Raw genomic sequence first — 23,596 nt, 5'->3', positions numbered from 1 at the left:
TGTTGGCGGAGAGTGATTAAGGCTCACTCCTTAAACCAAGATCCAGATTCTATGACACTGCACTACTTGAATATCTTGGAATTTCTCATGAAGCAGATTGTTGCTCATTTCTTTTCTTTTTATCTTTGATAGCTGGATATTTTATTCGATTACCAAGAGGTTTTCGCTTGACCCAAGATTCGCTGAAAATAGTGGGGTCATCAGATTATCCAGGTATTAATAAATAGATTTTCAGTAATTTTAAGAAAGCAATTAGCATTTGTTTAAATGTTATCAATCTTGTTCAAAAGGCTGATGTCCTCCAGTTACACTAGCCTCCTACGGCTCCTTTCCCTCCATGAGTGGGTTAAGGTTGTTTCCATATAGTTAGATTCATCCAAGTCTAATTCTGTAGTTGCTTAAGTATGCAAAAACTAGTTATTTCTAAGTTATTTAGTTAAAGTTACCTATAATGTTTCTTTGTTATTATGTAATAATTACCATATTATTAAATGTATGCAGTTTGAATATGCTAAAATTTTTTCACATGAGAGCTATATATTGTAAAGATTTTGAATTCATAAGATTTTGCAGTAGTCACATGAGACAGCAAGTACAAAGTTTTTTGTATACTTTTTATTGATTCAGGCAAATTCATATGCCTTAAAATTCCTCCTTTAAATCCCCTCCTCTCCAGTTTTAAATGGGACTTATTTTATATATATGTATATATAATATTTATATATATACTTATTTTATATATATATTATATATAATATTTATATTATATATATGTGTGTGTGTGTATATATATATATATATATATATATATATATATATATATAAAGAATATTTGAAGTAATAATGGAAAAACTTCCCCAAATTGACAAAAACATGAATCTACTCATTGAAAATGCTTAACAAATTCAAACTAGGGTAAATTCAAAGAGATAACACACCTAGACACATCATAATTAACTGTCAAAATCCAAAAAACAGGCAGAATCTTGAAAGTAAGAGTACACACACACACACACACACACACACACAGGGTCAGACAATTAAGTTTGCGAACTTGTTGCAAAAATGTTGCTAACTTTTTTTTGGATATCAGAGGGATTATGCATTATGAATTTGTACCAACTCGACAAACAGTTAACCAAGTTTACTATTTGGAAGTGCTGAAAAAGCTGCATGAAAAAATCTAGATGACCTGAACTTTTCGCCAGCAATTCATGGCTCTTGCATCACAACAATGCACCAGCTCACACAGCACTGTCTGTGAGGGAGTTTTTAGCCACTAAACAAATAAGTTTATCGGAACACCCTCCATAATCACTTGATCTGGCCCCCAATGACTTCTTTCTGAAACCCAAAGATAAAGGAAATACTGAAAGGAAGATATTTTGATGCCATTCAGGACATCAAGGGTAATACGATGACAGCTCTGATGGCTATTCCAGGAAAAGAGTTCCAAAATTGCTTTGAAGGGTGGACTAGGTGCTGGCATCAGTGCATAGCTTCCTAAGGGGAGTACTTCAAAGGTGACCATAGTGATATTCAGCAATGAGGTATTAGCACTTTTTCTCGGTTCAGTTCGCAAACTTAATTGTCTGATCTCGTATACTGGCATGCTTGATGGTTTCCCACAAGTCTGTGAGTACTGTTCATTTATCTTTATTCTTTTTTTTTTTTCCTGTTTGTTAAATTGGATATTGCCAAATTATTCTATTTTCAAGTTCTCTGATTCTTTGTTCTGCCTGCTTGGATCGGGTATTGATTCTTTATAGTGAATTTTCCAATCCATTTGTACCTTTTAATTCATATATATATTTTTTTGGTTTTTCTTTATAATTTCTATCTTCTTACTGATAGTCTCTATTTGAAGAGACATCATTTTCATTTTTCCAGGACAAAAACACTTTACATATTCTGACAGAGAAAATTTATAAAAGAAATCTGCACAATTCATTTTATGTGGTTATTATAGCTTTAGATGCCTAACTTAATAATACTAAATGATAAATAATAACTGATACACTGGAAAAGGACAAAGGGTAGTATAGGGAAATTATGCACCATATATATTACATGTAATATAGATGCAAGTATCCCAAGAAAAGTAGTTGAAAATCGAATCCCACAGTATTGAAGCGCATGATCAATTAGGATTTTCAGAAAAGCAATCTAGGAATATCAAACATTTCATACAATATTCATGAAAAAAAAGTGATCACATCCATCAATGTAGAAAAAAACGTGTTAAAATTCAACAGCAATTTTTGATAAGAACAAATGACTAAAAATAGAGGTATTTTCTTAACCTAAGGAAGGCTGCCTATCTAAAAGCTGCATTCAGTAAACATCATGCCGTATGGGGAAACATTACAGCCTCCTTAACGTTAAGAAGAATTTTGATCCTCAAAAGCAGTTTTTGTTTTACTAGATCACAAAATCTTTGTATGTGGTGAAGCAGTGAAGAGTTGGCATCCAAGTCCTGAGGAGTTGTTGGAACCTTTTCTAAAAGCTTGCTTATGAGTAAATTCAAGACAATTGAATCTTTACTGTGTTCCTTTTGTATCTCCTCAAGAATATGATTTTTGCTTGCTTAATGATGAAGATTCTTTAAATTTTAAAGCAAAGTGGGGAAATGCTTAATAATTAAATCAATCAAAGTACATATTTGTTGACTTTTTAATCATATTATAATTTTTTAATTCAATACATTGTGTTACATCATTGAGAATAATGTCCTATTCCTTTAAACAAATTTATCTTAGTTCCTTTCAGGTGTGTGTCTTTACAAATAGATAAAGTACAGATATAGAATTATCTTAATACTTTGTATTTAAAATAATATTCTGAGAATAAAATAAATTAGTACATGTGAACTCTGAATAAAAAAGATCAATGTATTACGTTCAGACTGAGACACACACACACACACAAACACAAAATACATGTGTATATTTTTGCATATTAGTTACATAGAGTAAAATGAAATTTAGTTCTTATCACGCAATAGCAATGGTCCAAAGAAAACTTATGAAAACATGTAATCCAAACTGCAACAGCGTAAGGCACTGCAGAGCATGTAAGCACATGAAGTATTACTGGAACCTTTTAACATTGTATTTCCAGTGAAAGTATATGTTCTGCTCCATCAAAAGAGTCCGCATGTGTTATGTGTAACCCAGCGGCTGCGAAACTCAGAACTGATAGACCCGTCATTCCAATGGTACGGGCCAAAAGGAAGAATCACTGCAGGTAGGTTTTTGTTTGTTATCATAATTAAATTGCTGTACCTGAAGTCCACTGAGAACGAAAGGGATGTTTGTATTTCGTCTCATTTATCCATTTTCTCACTTTGATTTCCTTTTGGAGTTGTGTCTAACAGTGTAGATGGTGTGACCATCTCTTCACAGATTTAATTTGAAATAGAGAAATAACTGAACTGTTTGGAGAGTTCTTTAAGCACGTATATTCAAAACGGGGTTACTTTTTTTTTAAGTTCAGAAAATCATTTTGGTTACCTCAGTGACACTTTTGTTAGAAAAGTATATATAAAGAAGAAAATGTGATTCTGGCTTTTGTTAAAAATACAAATGAATACCTTGAGCTATAGATTTATAAATATGGTTTCGTTTTATGCTTCCTCACACAGGGATAATTTGAGACTTTATGAGTAGTTACAATTTTATATTTTTGATGTTACATTTCTTTTTGACCAAACTCCTGACAATATAGATTGTATTTGAATTTATCTTAAATATTACTACCAATTTTTTTAAAAAATGACTAACCTTACCATTAAATATTTTAGTATCAAAAACATGCTTTTAAATATACTGCATGGTTTGACAGTGGCTGTGTGTTAGTATATGACTGATTCTGTGCTTTAAAAAGAGGGACTGAGCACTCAGATATTCATCCAGAGGAGACCTGAGCTGGAGGTACATCTGAATGGTAGCCTTACATTTTTCAAATTTGGGGGAAGCAAGATCTTATTCTCATGCAGGTACTTTTTTCCACATAGTGATTACTATTGGTGTGACTGATTTAATCAACTTTTTCTCCATTCCAATTCTTATTTTGTTATTTTAAAATGCCTATCTTATTTTTACTCTAATTTTTCACTTGCTAAAAGCTGATTTGTTTTTGCAGTGTAGTTTAAAAAATATAGATTAGCTTGCTTAGCTGTTTGGTTTTCAGTCTTGCTAAAAATTCAGATTAATGAATTTTCATATTAAAGGTCTGTTCAATGAAGCATCTAATCAGTTTCACATACCTTCTGAGGAAGTTTTTCTTTATTGCTCTATTAACCATGTTTTCTTTCTTCCATATTTTCCTTATTGGTATTTTGAGATAGTGCCTGTGGATGAAAGCCTACAGGTTTATTTTGTTACCTTGGATGGAGGAAAGCAATATATTTCTACAAAGACTTGCTAAGGAAACATTTATGGGAAATATTTATTTTGTAATATGTTTTCATTTATATTTTATGTAGTTGAATGATCTCAGCTGTACCTTAGTATAATGTCTATGTTGATTCTAAAATAGCTCAAGGTTTAAAGTTACTCTACTCATAAGTTATGGGTGGTTCTTCAAAGTTGATTCAGCTCTTAGTGAGTGACTGCTTGGTGGGTACCACTGTCCCTGGCTTTGTGGGGGGGGCACAAAGTTCAGACAAACCCTCTGTCTGACCATGTAATGTTGTAGGAAGGCATGAGCAGAGGCCACAGGAATCCTGAGAGGTTGGACAGTGAAGATAGTCAAGGAAATGGGCCAGCTGTAAAAGGACCAATACTGAAAGTAAAATCAGATTTTGTTTCATTTGCTCTCTGATGGTAGCACATAATGTACTGCAAACATGCATATTAAATACGTTTTACATTTTATATTGAAACCGCAAGTTCCAAAATAGAAGCATTCAAGTATTGATTTGCTGTATTATAATTTTTTACTCCATTGATTTGTAAATTAAAATCTGAAAAATCACATTTTTCTCGATGATGCCATCCCTAGTCTTGCAGTTTGTATTGCAAAGTAAAGGTTATAATTTAATTTTGAACGCTTTAACTCGAAGCCATATTTTATTCACCTTAATCATGGAAAATAGATGTTCTGAAATGCAGTTATTTCTAGATAAGGGTACAATCACATTAATATAATAGTTTCTATATTTTATATTTATAACAACTATTCTCAGGAAATTCAGTTATTCTGACATCATGATTATATTTTAGTTTTCAGTGCAATCACTATTATTTCAGAAATAACTGAAAGCTGTGATCTAATTTTCTTAGAGCTTGAAAAACAGAATGCTTTTGGACTAAACTACACTGTAGTTATCCTTTTATGAGTACTCCAAAGGTAGTTACCCTAAAATTGAGCCAAAGAAATCGTGTAATTATGTAATCACTTGAACATTTCTGTGAAGAGAAATACTCAGATTATTTAGATGGGTGCCAAAGTGCGGGGGACAAGTCTTAGCTTTAATCTCTCTCCCTCTGCCTCCCTACCCCTTCTCTCTGTGTGTGCCCGCCTCCCTCTCAGTGACTTGCGTTTTCAAAGCTAATGTATTTATTACAAGAAGACGTGGACCTCTCACTCCAACCCTAATGCCATTCTGATGAAGTAACTCTTTTTGGTGTGTGGACTTTCTCACTTTCCCAGATGTTCATGCAGACACATATATAAGCACATACACACCCATACGTTGGGCTTGCTCTGTAATTATAACCTTATTACATTTTTTTTTAATGTGGAGTGTTTTTATTTTATTTTTACTTATTTATTTTATTATTAATTAAAGTTTATTGAGGTGACAAGTGTTAGTAAAGTTACATAGATTTCAGCTGTACAATTCTGTATTACATCATCTATAAATCACATTTTGTGTTCACCAACCAGAGTCAGTTCTCCTTCCATCACCATATACTTGATTATTACATTTTTTAAATGAAATCAGAGAGTATATTTTTTTCTACCTTAATGTTTTTATGATGAGTCATCTGATATATGTAAGATGTATAAGATACATGTAAGTCACGAAGTACAATAAAACAAACGTCCCTGAACCGGCTGTACCAGTCAAGATGTACTGTTCCCGAGACTGTTGAATCTCTTAATAACTGGTTTAAAAATCCCATTCTTCTTTTCCAACCCGTGTAGCAATTAAACACTATCCTGAACTTTTACAATATTATTTCCTGGCTTTTATTTATGCATTTTCAAATACCCAAATGTATATGAGTACATGTATATGCATACATGTACTTTGCAAGAGTATATTTTAGTGTTTTCATTTTATAAAAATAAATACTTCTATAATATTTGTATCAGATACAGTTCTAAGCAATTTACACATAGTAATCATTTAATTTTTACACCAGCCTTTTGCAGTCAGTGCAGCCATTTTCTCCATTTTATATGTGGGACACAGTGGCATTGAGAGAATAAGGTACTTCCTGAAGTCATGTGCCTTTAATGTCTGGCTTCAGAGATCACAGATACAATCTGAATGAGATAGGAATAGGATTTTCCCTTCTCACCATTTTGTGAGATTTTGTACTTTGTGTCTTTCAAGGAATTAGTCCAACTTAGAGTTTTTTCAACTTGAATTTATGTGCATAAAGTAGCTTGTGATATTTTCTTATTATCTGGTTAATATATTCAGGACCTATATGGTGTGTCCTCAATAACTCCTGATGTTGGTTGTGTCTTTTCTTTTTCTTTTTGGTCACTCTGACTACAGATTTAACTATTTCATCAGTCTTTTTAAAGGACCAGCTTCTGGTTTGATTTCTTTTTCTGTAGTAGTTTTTTCTGTGGTATTTTTCTGTTTTTGATTTTACTGATTTCTGCTTTTATCTTTCTTATTTCTTTCCCTCTGTTTACTCTGGCATACATTTGCTTATCTTTCTCTTTCGCTGGTTGCCAGTTCTGGATTGGTAGATTTTTTCAACATTCTAATGACGACACTATTATTTTTGCTTGAATAGTTTACAATGAGTCCTGCTATGATTTTATCCTTGTCCCTCTAGAGGCAAGGCGCCGTTTCTTTTTCCTGATTAACGTCCAGATTTTCTCTTTGCCTTCATTTTTCAGTGATTTGAATATTATATGCATCTTTTTGTTTGTGTTTTTGTGTTCTGTTTGGTGTTCTCTAAGCTTCTTTGAGCTGTAATTTGGTATTTATCATTAATTTTTGAAAATTCTCAGCCATTATGTTTTCAAATATTACTTCTGCCCCATCCTGTTCCTCCTCTTCTGAGAATTCTGTCACATATATGTCACACTGTTTGATATTGTTCCATAGCTCGAGGATTCTTTCTTCTTGTTGTTGTTTTTTTGTCATTTGTTTGTGTCATTTTTTTCTCCATTATTCAGGTTGTGTAGTTTCTTTAACATACATTCAAGGTTATTGACTCTTATCTTAGCTGTGTCAAGTCTTTTTGTAAGCCCATTGAAGGAATACTTAATTTGTGTTACTGTTTTGTTTTTTTAATTTTTGTGTGTTTTGCTTTGTTTTTAATTCTAGCGTTTCCCTTTGATTATTTCTTACAGTTTCAGTCTCTCTGCTGAAATCACCTATCTGATCGTGCGTGTTGTCTACATTTGTCATTAAATCCTTTAATACATTAACCATAGTTATTTCAAATTAACTGTGGTACTGCTGACGTCTGTGTCAGTTAAGAATCTTGCCCTGAGATTGCTTAGTATTTTGGAAATGTGTCATTTCTCACAATTTTGGTAAGCCCAATTTTTTGTTAAAGTTGGACATCTTGTATAAAACATTAGATATTGAGATAGGTATTTTCATGTTTAAATATGAGCACTTTTAAAAATACTGTTAAGCCTTTAGTATTAGGAGTTTGTGTTTATCTAGTCAGGAATTTTTTGGATTCGATATTGATTGTGCTGTGGTTGCTGAAAACTTCAGATACTCTTAAAAATGCTTAAGGGGAAGGCAGGTTCATGAGAAGTTATATTTCTTCAATGTCTAATATTTCCTAGGGTGTGGTTTCTCCTTTTCTGAATTTCTCCACAGAGAATCTTTTTCTTGCAGCTCTTCTTGCTTGATTCCACTTCCTTTTCATGAGACTCCGATTCGTGATGGGTAGTTGGGAGAGAGGGGCGGTCCCTAATGTCCTGATGAAGCTTTCGTCTTTGCAGGGATGGTGTCCCTGGGTCTTGGGGTGCGACCTTCACAGGTGCTGCAACCCCTCTTCCAGCTTCAGCGCTGACCTAGCGCTTCTTGCTTACTCTTCCTCAAGGATGAGTCCTTTTTTTCTTCCTGTTTCTAAGAAGGTCACCCCGGCACCCACTGCCAACAAACACCAGCCACATGAGTAGTTAGGCCCCCACTCCTTTGAATGATTCTATAGGTAAATTTTGATGGTTTTACTTTGCTTAGAAAATAAATTTGGTTATTTTTACCTCAATCTCATGTAATTTAAACAACTAATTACTGTATCTTGTTCCTTTATTAGGAAATAGCACCACACAATTAACATCCACAGGCAGCCTCGTGTTTCAGAACTTTGAGGAGAGCATGACTGGTGTTTACACCTGTTTCCTTGAGTACAAACCTACTGTGGATGAAGGTGCTGCAAACCTCCAACTGAAATACGTTATATATGGTAAGAAGTGCTCCTACTTACATTCTCACCTTTCTTCACGTTTTCAAATGTTTAGCTATTTTAACAGGTTTTTTTATAAAGGGATTTTGTTAATAGGTTACCCTACAATGGCAAAAGGGACTTTGCAATATAATTAAGTGGAGGATCTTGAGATGGGGAGATTATCCTGAATTATCAGGGTGGGCCCAGAATAATGGTCCTTATTACAGGATCTTCCAGAGGGAAATCACCTTGATTCTAGCCTTACAAGACTCATTTTGGACTTCCATTCTCCAAAAGTGTAAGATTATAAATTTTTGTTATTTTTAAGCCACTGAATTTGTGGTAATTTGTGATGGTAGCAAATAATTTGTTTAACAGACTGTTTAATCAGTCACACTGCATTCTTGTTACATAGTTTTCTCCATTTTATTATTTCATTTTTCTAGTTTGTAACAAACATACTTTGAAATCACTCAGAAGGGTATATTTACATGAGCTGACCAATGTAACAGTGCCCAACAGGAATGCTGGTTGACAGTAACGAGGATGACAGCTACCATTTACTGAGCGTTTGTTATGCTCCAGGCAATGCTGTATTTTACGTGTAATTGTACTCACAACAAAACACATGTAGCGCGTGCTCATGCCAGGCAGGCGTTGTTCGAGCTGGTTTGCGTATATTCAGCTCACCTAATCCTCAGGACAAACCGCTGCAGTGGGTACTGATATTTCTGGTTTGTGTAGATCAGGAACCCGAGGCACAGGGTGGAAAGTGACTCGCCCCAGGCCACACAGCTAGAATGGGGAGATCCAGAGTTAAGTGTGGGGTGCTGGTTCCAACCCTGGTGTCCTTATCCTTACGATACCCACCGTGCACCACTGCTCAGCAACGCCAGCAGGATGAAACCTTTTGCAAACCTGCCATTTTTGTGCTTAAAACAACAAATCAGGTACTTTATTCTATCTCATTATACAGACGCACTTTAATCTTTGTAATGGCTATGTGGTATTGCAGATTTTATTTGAGCATTCCGCATTAGTTTGATCATTTAGTTTGTTTCAATCATTTAGTTTGTTTCCATTTTTCTCTCCTTAAAACATTCTCTCCTTAAAAACTGTATGGAACATTTAAGAAAATCCATCTCTCTCTCTCTCACTCTCTCTCGCTCTCTCTCCTAGCTGTGTGTAACACACACGTGCACACAAGCCATCTTTGTATTATGAAATTGTGTTGTATTACGAAAGTTAAATTGTGAGTATTTCTGTAGGATGAATTCTATAAGGTAAACCTTATACAAAGTGTTCATAATGTTGCTTTGATAGCTTCTGCCAGTTGCCCTACAGAGTGTACCAATTTACATTTCTGCCGTAGTATATGAGAACTCCATTTCCTGAAGCTCCCTTAATACCACATTGTGAATTCTTGCTGATCTAATACGTTAGTAATGGTATTTTATGGTGTCAGTGTGCATTTTTTGGTCATGATGGGTTATTTGAATTTTCCTGTTTGCATGAGCTCCCTGTGTGTGTGTGTCTGAACAACTACTAAGAGATACGTGCATATTCAGATATGCAGCTTTGTTGATTTTAATTTTGTGTCAGATATATTGTATTCACTATTTTGTTTTCCTTTAGCTGATTGACCTTTTTATCCTAAGTAAAGGATAATTTAAATTTTCAAAATTTTATGTAATCTACAAATGATATTATTTATTTACTTAGTTAATTAGTTAGTTAGTTAGACTCGTCTTTCTTACTGTGCTGAGCAAGGTTCCCAGTGCTGAGCAGGTAGGTTTTTGAGATTCATGTCTCAATGTGACACTTACTTCAGTATTCGTGGTCACTGGTTAATGGGCTTTTTGACATGGTGACACAAGTCTTTGTTCATCTTTACAGAACATTTCCTGTTTGTCTCTTGATTACCTTCTTTTCTGCCTTTTCTGCTCTGCCCTCCAGGACCTCCTTCAGTTTGACTTCGGATGTTGGGATCTCTCCTCCAAATCTCTTCCTTTGCTCACAGAAGATTGTATCTAAGTTTCCTCTCTGCTGTGCGAGAACTTCATTACTTGGTCTCCAAACAGTTTGATTTTTAACCTTGTTTTTATTTGCTATTTAAATTAATTTCTTCAATTGCAGTATTCGTGTTTGTGTTTTTTAAATTTTTCAGGAACACTTAATATTTACCTATCCTTCTTTTTAAAAAGCTTTATAATAGTTATGGATTATATTTTTATCTGTACCGGTTAGAATTTGAAAAAAAAATTTAATGCTTCCTACATTAATTGACTTTTAGGTACTTTTCCCTTGCCTTTTCCTGAGTGGATAAGGTCTAAGACCTTTCCGTATGCTGCTTACAAGAGACTCACTTGAGATGAAAAGACACACACAGACTGAAAGTAAAGGGATGGGAAAAGTTATTTCATGAAAATGGAAACAAATAAACAAAAAAGCTGGGGGAGCAACACTTATACCGGACAAGAGAGACTTTAAAACAAAGGCTATAATAAGAGACAAAGAAGGACACAGTTATCCCACTCGGGGATTTAACCAAATAAACTCAAACGCTCCTTTGAGGAGCGTTCTTGCTTCTCCTTCACTCCCTGGTTTCCTCGAAGTTGGGGGTGGGATAGTCTGTGATTTTCATTGACATTTGTGAATGAAAGTGACCATTCGCTCAGCATTTAGAAGTTGTCTGTTCTGTACCTGGTACGCAAAGCCTGACAGTAGCTCAGTAGGTGTCCTTAATTTGGGCCTCAGTGAGTAGGTGGGAAAGTGGACCATGGGCACTCCCCCTTCAGCGTGAGTGGGGGCACTCCTCAGCCTCGACCAGGAACAGGCAGGGGGCTTTTCCTTAGCAGAAGCAGCCACAGGGCGCCCCGTCTTCTGTTACTGTTGTGGATTTCTTAGTGTTTTATATTTCTTGTGTCCTTTTAGTGAAATTTTGAAATGAATAGGACAAAAAAATGTTCTCAGTTCCAGATGTTGTGATGCAATTCAATAAACCTTGCAGACTTGTTAGGTACACTCTCTTTGCTTGTTGTTAGTGATTGTATGAATCTAATTTCTTCAAAGATGGATATTTAAACTTAGAGGAGTTTCGTTCCTGAGTTTGAGGCAGAACAATGCAGTGGTGAAGAGCCAGGCTCCTCGCTTAGAATCTTAGTTTCGGCAGCGTGGTCACTGGGCCTGCGACGCCATCTCTGTATCCTTTACATTTCTCAGGATGGATGTAAAAGTAACAACCATCTTACATGAGGTTAGGGGACGTAAGTAACTTACTGTTTGTAAGGGGCCTATAATTCCATTGGTCACTGAGTAACTATTAGGTAAGTGTTGGTTATTAATAAATGAATATATTTCTATATTATATATCCTATGAATTAATCCATTTAAGGATTTCTCTTGAATAGTTGCCACATACTAGAATTGCTTAAATAACCACTTTTGTGTTCTTCTGTGCTCATTTCTTTATAGCTTATCGTGAGCCTCGTTTTTATTACCAGTTCACAGCTCGGTACCACGCAGCCCCCTGCAACAGTATCTATAATATTTCTTTTGAGAAGAAACTTCTTCAGATTTTAAGGAAATTGGTTCTTGAACTTTCATGTGAAGTTTCTTTACTGAAATCTGAATGCCATCATGTTAAAATGCAAAAAGCTGGTTTGCAAAATGAGTTGTTCTTTACATTTTCAGGTAAGTATATACAGTTCTTTAAAGAAAACAAATTGAAAATCCAAAGCTAATTTTAAAGACGTGTGAATTTCCAGCAGCATTTTTTCAATGTAAATGTTATAAATCTGAATGTTTCATGTTCTCTTCTTTGCCTTAGTTCTAGTAGCTCCCTGAATAAAATTCTACTGATTCATGTACTTAACGAAAAGTTTGCACTCTAAATAACTTAGACCTTGCTGTGATAACTGACAGAAAGGCATTTAGTATAAGGAAAGCCTATCATGATCTTTAGTTCTAAAGATTTCACCTGAAAAAGCATCTAAATGTACTAGGATGGGTTAATCCGGTGGACCACAGGGGCCATTCTAACAGCTTAGGGTGCTTTTCCTAACAATGCAGAATGGAGACCCAGTATTTTCTGAAAAAACAAAGAATTGAGTTTCAATTAGGAAGTGGGAACCCTCCAATTTTGGTCTGCCTTTCCAGCATTGTTTTTGCCTTTGAAGTCAGTTGCAATACTATGTTTTTAGTATCTTTCTTCCCATTTCTGTCAATAAAGGCCATTGGGTTTTGATGGGAATTGTGCTGAATGTGTAGATAGCTGTGAATAGCATTACCACCGTGGCACTAGTAAGTCCTCCAATCCAGGAGCTCAGGGTTTCTTTCCATTTACTGAGAACTTGGTCTTAGTCCACTGTGCTGCTGTGACAAAGTGCCGCAGACTGGGTAGCGTGTACAGCATGGACGTTAGTTTCTCACAGTGCTGCAGGCTGGGATTCTGAGGTCAGGGTGCCACATGTTCTGTGAGGGCTTCTTTAGAGTTGCAGAATTATAATGACATCCTCACAAAGCAGGAAGGCGCTAAGATTCTGTCTGGAGCGACTTTTGTAAGAGCGCTAATTCCACTCGAGAAGGCTCCCTTCTCGTGACCTAAGTACCTCCCAAAGGCCCCCTCCTGGCTCCGTCACGTTGGGTGCCAGGATTTGAGCGTGTGAACTGGGGGTGGGGGCATAAACATTCACACCATAACAGACTTTGTTCATTTCTTTCATCAATTTTTGTACTTTTCAGTATATAAATCTTGTACCTCTTGCTAAATTTATTATTACATATTTTATTCTCTTGGATCCTATCGTAAGTGCAATCGTTTTCTTAATTTCTTTCTCACATTGCTCATTGTTGGGTGTATTTTGAATGTTCACTGAATTTCTGTGTATTTGGAATTGTGGCTGATTTGTTTGTTCTACTAGTGTTATTTAGCCTTGGGGTTTTAGTATTTTCTAGATGGAAGGTCATGTCACCTGAGGATAGCAATAGTTTTGCTTACTTCTTTCTCATTTGGTAACTTTTATCTCGTTTTCTTGCTAAATTGCTCTTCATGCACAGTCCAATATACTTTTTAGTAGAAGTGGCAAAATTACAGACATACAGGAATTAATCTTGATCTTGGGAGGAAAGCTTGTCTTTCGCTATAGAACATGATATTAACTGTAAGTTTTTTGTAAAAGGTTTTCATCAGTTTGAAGCAGTTCCTTTTTACAGTTAACATCTTAGACATATAACTTTATATGAATTAACTAATACCAACTTAGTTTGAACAGTACACCCAAACTCTGTTCCTGTGCAGTTTTTCCACTTTCTATTTTTGTCAATAAATCACATTATTATGTATGTATGTACACTAATAGATTTGTAATTATTGTCGTAGGGATTTGTTTTTTTAAACATATAGGGGGAGAGTTGAGTTCAAACATAAAAAATACAGTACTGGCTTTTATATTTACCTATGTAGTTAACTTTACTGCTAGTCTTTATTTCTTTGTATAGCATCAAATTACTGTTTGTTTTCTTTTACCATGTAATGCCCCAAACATTGTGTTTGGAATGTTTTCTTCTCTTTGTTTTTTAAAAGATTAGTTTGCCATATATAGTGTTCTTGGTTTAACGTTTCTTCTTTTAATACTTTAAATACGTTATCTCACTACCTTCTGATCTCCATGGGTTTTGATTAGAAATCTGTTTTTAATCTTCTTATGGACTCTTAGTATGTGATGAGTTACTGCTGTTTTGCTGCTTTTAAGGTTATCGCTTTGTATTTGATTTTTGACAGTTTCATTATATTGTGTTTTAGTATTGAATTTATCCTATGCATTTAGCCTACTTGAATTTCATTGATCTTGGATATGTGGATTCTTGTATTTTATCATATTGGGAAATTCTTGGACTTCTTTTTTTAAGTATTGTTTCAGTCCTTATTTTTTTCTCTCCTGTGATCCCTGTTATACGTACGTTGATCTACCCAATGTGTCCCACCAGTTTCTTAGGTGTTCTTCTTTTTCTTTCTGCTCCTCTGATTGGATAATTTCAGTTAACTTACATTCAAGTTCACTGATTCTTCCATAATCAAATGTGTTATTGAAACCCTCTAGTGAATTCCTCATTTCAGTTGTTGTCATTGTCAGTTTCTGAATTTCTGTTTGGTTCGTTTTTATAAGTTCTTTCTCTTTATTGGTAGTCTCTACTATTTGAGGCATCATTTTCCTCTGTGTTTCTTTGTCCATTATTTTCTTTAGCTTTTTGAGCATGGCTTTTTTGGGGTTGGCTCTGTGCAGGCTGGACTCAGGTGGTGCTGTGTCATGTTGTTGGTCCAGCTTTGCTCGGTTAGCTGTCAGTGTTCCATCTATTTTGATTCTAGGAGCATGTCTGAAGTGGCAGCAGTCCCCAGTGGGAAGCTCTGCTCGTGGTGATGAGAGAAGCCCAAGAGGGCAACTGGAAACACATTAAGACAAGACCTCAAGTTAGCATACGTTCACTTCTCTGCATCGCCATTGGCAAGTCCTGTACCCAATCGCAGAGTCATGAGCCTTTGCCCACACACTGGCCCAGGCAAAGGTGTGGATGCATCGATAGCGGAAAATCAGGGCCAACAATTTAATCTGTCATGCTACTCTCCATACTGTTCCTCTTCCAGAAATCTTGTAATGGCTTCCTTGTCACTCAGAATATAAACCAAACCAAACCAAAGCTTATCATGGCCTAAACGATATGGCCTCATGTGACTTCATGTCCTTTGCTTGCTGCCCTTCTAGCATCCCACGCATGCTTCTGACTTTGAGAAGTCACAGTATTTTATCTCATGGGCAACTCGGTCCTCATTTTTTTTTGCTTAATATCACTAATTGCCGCCCAATTTAAAATTGTGACCCATCACTACCTTACAATCCCAGTACTTATTTCCCTGCTCTTTCTTTTCTTTTTACTCCTAGTACTTAATCACCTTTTTGTGCAATGTGTTTATGTACTGATTATTGTTTATTGTTATTGTTTCTTTGCCTGCATTAGAATATAATTTCCAAAAAGGCGTAAACTTTGTCGATTTTGATCACTTACGTATCCTAGACACCTGGAATAACTCCTGGTACATTGTAGACTCCTGATAACTATTTGTTAAAACAAATGGGCCCCTGCGTGCCTGCATGCAGGAATGTGTCCATGATTTCAGTTACTATGGCCACCATCACGGTCCAGCCTCATTCCCTTTTCAGTATTGTTATTGTGGTTTATCACTTTGTAGTGATTAGGAATCGAGTCAGTCAAATGACACGTTTTCTAGAGTATGGGTCGTGTTAAGTAGGATGTTGAATGAATACACATACATATGTTGCAAAAGTTAAAATTAGTCTGTTGTTGAAAGTTTATGAAATCAATAGCCAAACATTCACTGTTAAGAAAGTTGATTAATTCTTAAGTTCATTGTAATTGTGAGGTTTTCCTATTGTATATAAAACAAATCTTTGGCTTAGTTCTTTTTAGCTGAAAGGAATGCTTTCACATTAGGAAAATTGCTTAATTTTTTAGTGAAGGAGAAATATTAGACAGATAATCTGTTTTATAGTTTAAAAGCCAATTTAAATATTGTGATCTAGTACTTTAGACCTGTAATAAAATATAATATGTTTTCTCAGTTTCCTCTTTAGACACTGAAAAAGTACCCAAGCCATGTATAGACCATAGCTGTGAACCTTCCAGAAGGCTTTTGAAGGTATGTTATGTGAGGCTGGAAATAAGGAAAAAAATGAACAAGCCAGTGTGTAAGGTGTAGGTAAGCACTTTAGCTATTTATAAAACACAGCCCCCATGCCCCAGACACACATTTAGGGAATTTAGTAATAAAAAATAAAACTTCATAAAATAATAAATGATGAGACATTAACAGAGCTAATTTTTTTTTGAAAATTAGCATTTTGTAACTGATTATATTACAAAAGATGATTTTCCCATTTATTTGGCCTTGCTATTTCAAATTAATTTATAATTTTTAAGTAGAAGTCTCTCCGTGTTACTGTTATCTATCCTAAATAAAAAATTTGATCCATAATATTTATTGACTATTTTTATATTGCTCTACGCCCAGCGTCCTGTATCTATGCTTAGGATGAAAATTATGCTGTAATCTCAGCAGCAACTTCATTTACTTCTCAGTCACATTCTATTTAACGTATTGTTCATGCTCCATGAACAATATGCAAATTTGTGGCAATATTTTCCTACCTTTTATTACTCGAAACGACCATAAACACTTTATAAAAATAATATTTTAAAATATTTGGAATATAAAATTATCTATATTGTGATTATAAGAAAATCCTATTAAAGGTGTATGTATTATGTATTCAGGTCAATACCCAGTACTTTTGCCCTGAAATTGACAGGGTGATAATGTCTTCCTTTGTACTCCGAAAGCCTCCTGAAATATAGCTTAAATCATCAATCTATATGTTACGAGGTATTGCCATTAAACATTTTTCCTTAGGTGTATTCTCATCCCTGAGATCGACATTTTTCTTTACCTTTGAATTATAGGACGTATGTCCTGGGGCACCAGGAACAGAGAGCAATCAATCTGACTTTTCTAATCACTTATATGTTATGGGGCTTGGGGTGGAGAAAGGATTGAAAAAACCACACCCAAAATATCAGTTCCATTGGGTTCATTTTGGTTGAAGTTTATGGGCAAAAGAGTGTATGTTGGAGATGATGGCAGAGGAAGGGAGACTTTTTGGTGACAGCAGTCACTACTAACATGACAATGCAGCTGAGGCTTGAGGGAAGTATTAATCCAGTTTCTGAGGCGGGGACTTCTTGTTCTCCATGTGCCGATTGATCTGAATAGTCATCAACACACATGACATTAAGTCATTGTGCTTTCTCATGAGAGCCATTGAAAGAGCACCTGAGTTTGTCTATGTTTGGTCCAGGATTGAACGATTAGCATGGCTTTGATTGGTCCAAGTATCCAGGCTGGGATGCCCTAACAGATTCCATTTATTTTCCACCAAATACCAGAATTTTTATCTAGTCCCCCAGTGGTATTGGGGAGCAGAAGGATCGCTGCTTCCCAGGACTGAGTGGCCTTAGTCCTTGAATTTCCCCACATTAGAGAGACAATGGAAGAAGTGACATTGTAGTCACTTAAGGACCATCGAGGTGTGAACTCATTTCTGGCCATCAAAGTCATGCAAGAGAGTAGTTACACATTTTTAAAGGGGCGAAACCAAAGATTCTGTCTGGACCGTTAATATTTTCAGAACAGACAAGTATTGTGTTTAACGCAGGGAAAGGAAGAATGTTTTGCAAACAGTTCTGTTCAGGCAATAAAAATTAGGTTGTGTTAGAAATATAATCAGTAAATGAAGCAAAGGTAGTCAACGGGAAGAGCAGGTACAAGGCTGCGGATGGGGTGGTGGACTGGCTGCGCCCGGGTCTTGGGGGGCCGTCCGCGTCAGGTGACTCGAGCTTCAATCCCCGAGAGACATTCTAGTGGTGCTTTTAGATTGCGTAGAGATTTGGGGCTTCGGCTCTCCAGTGGGCTGAGATGTCCACTCAGATGTGGGTGTCCTTTTCAAGTGAGAAACGTGAATCCAGCTGTCAGTACCCTAAAGATGCTAGCACCGGGTTTGTTCTGACACCTGACACGGCCTTTGCATCAGGGCTGAGGGGCGTCTTCATGGGGATGGTCTCCCGCTAGACAGACTCTCCAGGTGGGAGATGATGCCTTTGCAGACCTTCATCTCCTGGGAAACTGCCGTGGAAAGGCTGCTCTTCGAGCTGTGAGTTGGTCTGAAGGGCCTTTCAGTTCTTTACAGTAACTCAGAAAGTCTCCTTTCAGTAGTTCAGGCTCCACTTGCTGACCTCATTCTTTTTGGGTCCAGTTAACAATCTTTTACATCCAGTGAACAATCTCTGCCTTTTAATTGGAATAGTTACACCAATTACATTTCATTTAATTATCAATATGTTTGGATTTAAATCCACCATCTTTCCATGTTTTTTTTTTCTATATGTCCCACCTATTCTTTATAACCTTTTCCCTTTTATTCTGCTTTCTTTTTATTGTGTCTTTAAAAAGAATAATTCTATTTTATAATTCTCCTTGTTCGTTGCTTTATTATTTTCAAATCACACCACTGGTTTATGTGGATTTATTTTTATTATTCCTCACACATTATTTATCCTGATTTTCTATTCTTCAGGTTTTGTTCCTTCCTTTTTTGTAGTGATTGAACACTTTCTTAACTGATACTTTTTCCTGTTATTTGGGTGTTATGGATTTTTTTTAATACTCTTTTTGTGGGTCTGCTTCATTTTAACAAATATTCTTGATAGAAGAACCACCCGTTATTAGTCTATTGTGCCTTCCACAGACGCTGACTGGCTTCAGATTCCTTTGGCTCTGAGGACCTTTTTTCATCTTTCGTGGTTTTGTTTTCCATTATTTTACTTCATTTTTAAAAATGTTTCTACTTGTTACTATGATTGTTTCAGAATGTCTGTTTACATTTCCCGCAGTTGTATCCAATTCTTTGTTGACCTTCCCTGCTTGCATCTCAGTCCTTCCTTCTCCTGTCGTTTCTCTTCTTCCAGAATTTATCGTCCCGCTGAAATCGGAAGCGTCATTGCTCTCGTGAGGCTTATATTTTTTGGCCAGAAAAATTACCTTTTGCCTCTTTTGCTTCTCTGGGACGTTGTTTAGATTATCTCATTGATTCTTCGTATTTTTTATACTATCTTACTTTTCTTTTTCATGTTCTACATTCTGAATAATTTCTTGAGATATTTATTGTGCTTTGTTATTCTGGCTCCATCTGGGACTACGCTGATGTTCAATCTGTCCAGGGAATTTTTAATTTCACTCCATTTTTCACTCCCTTTATTATGTGTTGTTTAAATGCATTATTTTTCAAATATACTTTCTCTTTGCTATGGAATACATTTTTTTCTCATGTTTTCATACCACTTTATGTTTATGTGTTTTGAGGATACTTTGTGTCAGTTTTGTGTTTTAAGCAATGAAGATTCCATTACCTGAATTTCTTGATGGTCTGATTTGGCAGTTTGGTGTCTCCTCTGTGCTTTCTCACGTCATCCTATGCTTCGTAATTCTGATTGTTAGCACACCTTTGTCAGTAGGTAGCCCCTTTGGCCACGGTTGTGGATATGTTTCTGTACAGTTCTGTGTTTGCTTTGGCCTAATGCTCCAGGTTGTTCTCAAGCAAAGCCCAATTTTATAGTAATTTCTGTTTTGGGAATCTAACACCAGAGAAAATGCAGTAAAACCCCAAACCTACTTAAAAGCAAATCGCTATCTAGGAATTCACAAAGGGGTTTCTGATCTCTCCCATCCCCCACTCCCGCCACCACCCTTTTCTCTGCACCAGCTCTGATAGAAGGTATCTTGTTATTTACCTTTTGTAATTTTGTTTTCCTGATACACTGCTAGAGTCTTGCTTTTTATTTTTTTCTTAAACAAGTTTAAGGTTTTTATCCTTATCTGTTTAGGCTAATAAAGTATAATACTCTGGGAAGCTCAGGTCAGCATGAGGTGAATTAGGGATTCAGCTACTGTTAGGTTTGTAGTTTTCATCTTTTTAGCATCTGTGGTCATCTCCCCTCTCTCCTCCTCCCACTCCCCCCTCTCTCCTCCTCCCTGTCTTCTTTTATTTTGTTTCCTCTTTCTCTTCATTGTTAAATATAGCTACACAAGATCTTTGTTCTGTTGTATTTAGCTAGGTGATTTTTAGCAGGAGGATTTTTCAGGAGATGGAGTATGCCGTATGATTGGAAATGGAAATATTACCCTGTATTTTAACATGTCAGCTCTATGCTCTCACTCCCTGTCGTATCTGCTTGCTTTTTTTAATTAGAAATAGACTACTTAACAGAAACAATGTGAGTTGAAATCTCTAATCATTTCAAAGCATAAATTATAGTTTGTCTTTAGCGTTCCTTGTAAAGAGCCTCACTTTGTAGCATGAGCTGCAGCTCTTGGGACAACCACCGCTTCAGTGACTTGGCTGAGCGAAGAGTGGGTCCTTCTGTCTTTTGCTTCGGGATTGCAGTGGTCTCCAGATGGCGGTGTTACCTGCTTCTGCCTGAAAGTTCTGCGATTAACTGTGCTGCTTAGGAATGGACTCCAGCTGGCACAGAATTCAAACCGTTACGTAACCCTTTACTTTCTGTTGTTTTCCCCCCTCTGTCTGGTTTTACTGTGGAATTGAGCTTTATCTCATGGTTCTCGGCCTAATTCCTCGACACACGTGTTCATTATTCATGTTCCTGTTATGCGACAGATAACCTTGAGTTTTTAGTTAGTCATTTTTTCTAGAGTTCTCCACTGGAATATCCTCCCACAAGATCTGAACTGTATCTCTCTCATTTGCTCCCAGAGCACCAAGACCACCAGTCTTTTCTATGCAAATTTACAGCTCTTTTCGTTTCCTTCAAGATACTTTCAAGCCTCCATTTCATTTTTTTGTTTCCTAATTCCACCCCATTTGATGACTATACTAATTTTCCAGAGTCCCAAGTACACATGTTAACCAAAGGTTTCCAAAGGACTCTGTCTTACAAGTGTAATATCTGTGACAACTGGGAGGTATTCGTTCTCCCCTCGTGGGTATGGAGCTTCAGTTACACCACAATGGGTGGTATTTGTTGTGTAGTCTAGAGCTCCCATAATTTTAAGTAGTTGTTGCCATCTGGGTTGCTGGACTAACGTAGAGCAAATATTAGTCTTTCTAGTTGCCTTTGTTTACTCCCTCACTTGGCGTGGACAGTGGAGCAGATTGTGGTATTTAAAACAAGCTGTTCAACTTCTCCATGCAAAACGTCCTGCATTTTACCTGCTGATCGCTGTTGAAATAGTAATATTTCCTCCCTCCAGTCCTGCAGTCGGCCAGTCATTGCATAACTTTTCTCCATATATTCTTAATCATTCTGTAAGTGTTTTGTTTTTTTTATTCAGGGTGGGAAGGTGTGAAGGAAGGACTAGTGTGGGTGAGGCAGTCTGAGTTTTAGTCAGTCACAGTAAGTCTTTGTGTCTTAAACCAGATGATTCATTTATGGAGAGTTTCTATAATTACGATTTGGTCTTATATCATCCAGATTGGTCCAAAATGTTTATATCTGTAACCCTTACACAACTCAAATAATTCAGTTTTACCCTTCGTTTGGCACAGATAATTAACCCTACGTCAACCATCAAAATACTTATAGAACATTCAGTTAATGATTCAAACAATTTCGTACCTTCTTTCCATTTTATCGTATAGAAGATCCTGGGAAAAAAGGAAACAGGAATCTGATTTATATGATCATTTTTGTTCCTATCAGGTTTCCACTGATAGAGGTAATTTTCTTTTTCTTTTTTTAGATGGAGTGTTAGGAAGCTAAGTGATTATGGTTGTGTCTCCTGAAACTTTTAAGAGTGGCCACTAACCATAGTTGATTAGATATGATATTTGTATCTAATTAATTCTTAAGCACTTTCTTAAATAAAATTTATCTGTTTGAACAAGTAAATAGAAACGAATTTAGCAGAATTTGTCAAAAGCATAAGAAAACCATTTAAACTGTACAAAGCTATTAAGTAATTAATAGAATAAGAGTTGTCTATCTATCTATCTATCTATCTATCTATCTATCTATCTATCTATCTATCTCCTATCCTGAATGCAGTATGTTGAAAAACATTTTCATAATCATAGAAATTTTCATGGAAGGCATGTAACTTGTAAGACGTTTGAAGAAACCACCATTAGTGGTTACAGATCAGCGTGAGTCCATTCTTCCACATTCCTAACGAGATTAGAGGGGCAGGTTGGCATGAGAGGACTGAGCAGAACTAACGGGTTTACAGAGGGTTGGGACTCATGAACATACCTTTAACAGGTAAAACTTACCAGTCACTGAACAGCATAAGCTTCTTGTTAACTTTAGGAGTCCATCCAGAATAATTATTACAGACAAAAAAGGTAATTAATTATAGATCAGAATGATGCCTTAATTATTTTGTAAATTCAATTTTTGTAACACAGACTGTAAGTTTTAACATGTGCTGTATTTCCTTTTGTTTTTAAACCTGATTTTTGTTTGTGGAAAGAATGGAATGGCTACCCCAGGATGTGCTTCTTAAATATTCTAAAAGTACATTTTTAAACTACATTTAATTGTTAGGGTTCATTTCTTAGAATACATTTAATTTCATAGTGCTGTCTTGATTTTGCTCATATGCCCATCATTCAAAATCTAAAGGGAACGAAACATTTGGATATATGTCCGGTTTCTTTGTGTTGTATTTGGAAGTATGTTTGGAAATATTTGAGGTTTCCAGGTGAAACCTTTTAATTTTTACATGTGTTATTTATGTCCTGTGAATGCAAGAGAAAGTAAGGAGCTCCAGAGTTTGGCTGCCCCTGCTTCTAAATACATAAGCAACCTTATTTACTCTAAAATTACATGTGTTTGTGATAATAATTTTTCTCATATTTCATTTCTATTTTAGGCTAAAAATCTCATAGAGAGATTTTTTAATCAGCAAGTGGAAGTCCTAGGCAGACGTGCGGAGCCACTGCCTGAAATATACTACATTGAAGGGACTCTCCAAATGGTGTGGATTAACCGCTGCTTTCCGGGGTACGGGATCAATGCCCTGAAGCACCCGAAGTGCCCCGAGTGCTGTGGTGCGTAATGAGCCATGATTGCGAGTCTCTTTCTGCGAGTGTACGTCATTATGCGTAAATGGACGCCTAGCACTTAGTTTTATAGTCATTTAAATATTTGTTTACGTAGTTTATTTGAAATAGTGTGTTTGAAAAGACCATGTGACTCTGAAGGTATAGAACAGGGGTGTCCAAACTGCGGCCCGCAATCCATTGTTAATTGGCCCGCAGCAAATTCCAAAAGTACATGTAGTTTACTTAAATAAACCAGGTGAGGCAATACGTACTTCACCTCGAGTGAGTGGCCGGCTGTTTGTG

General features: G+C 36.1%; 1 protein-coding gene across 6 annotated transcripts in view; it reads left to right on the top strand.

Moving 5' to 3' along the window:
• Window positions 1-23,596, top strand: part of ZPBP (zona pellucida binding protein) — a 36,133-nt gene that overhangs the window by 1,912 nt on the left and 10,625 nt on the right. For 4 of the 6 annotated variants that reach the window (XM_019731597.3, XM_074341064.2, XM_074341063.2 and 1 more), the window contains exons 2-7: window positions 133-213; window positions 3,121-3,246; window positions 8,475-8,624; window positions 12,081-12,299; window positions 16,244-16,320; window positions 23,122-23,299. In XM_019731597.3, coding sequence (XP_019587156.2) covers window positions 133-213; window positions 3,121-3,246; window positions 8,475-8,624; window positions 12,081-12,299; window positions 16,244-16,320; window positions 23,122-23,299 — 831 coding nt within the window. The remainder of the gene's footprint in view (window positions 1-132; window positions 214-3,120; window positions 3,247-8,474; window positions 8,625-12,080; window positions 12,300-16,243; window positions 16,321-23,121; window positions 23,300-23,596) is intronic. The other 2 variants (XM_074341065.2, XM_074341066.2) reach the window with 2 other exon arrangements.

This window comes from Rhinolophus sinicus, chromosome 4, assembly GCF_057876585.1.
Source record: "Rhinolophus sinicus isolate RSI-liver-muscle chromosome 4, RSI-T2T, whole genome shotgun sequence".
Classification (NCBI taxonomy): Eukaryota; Metazoa; Chordata; class Mammalia; order Chiroptera; family Rhinolophidae; genus Rhinolophus; species Rhinolophus sinicus.
This window is presented reverse-complemented; position numbering and strand designations above follow the sequence as displayed.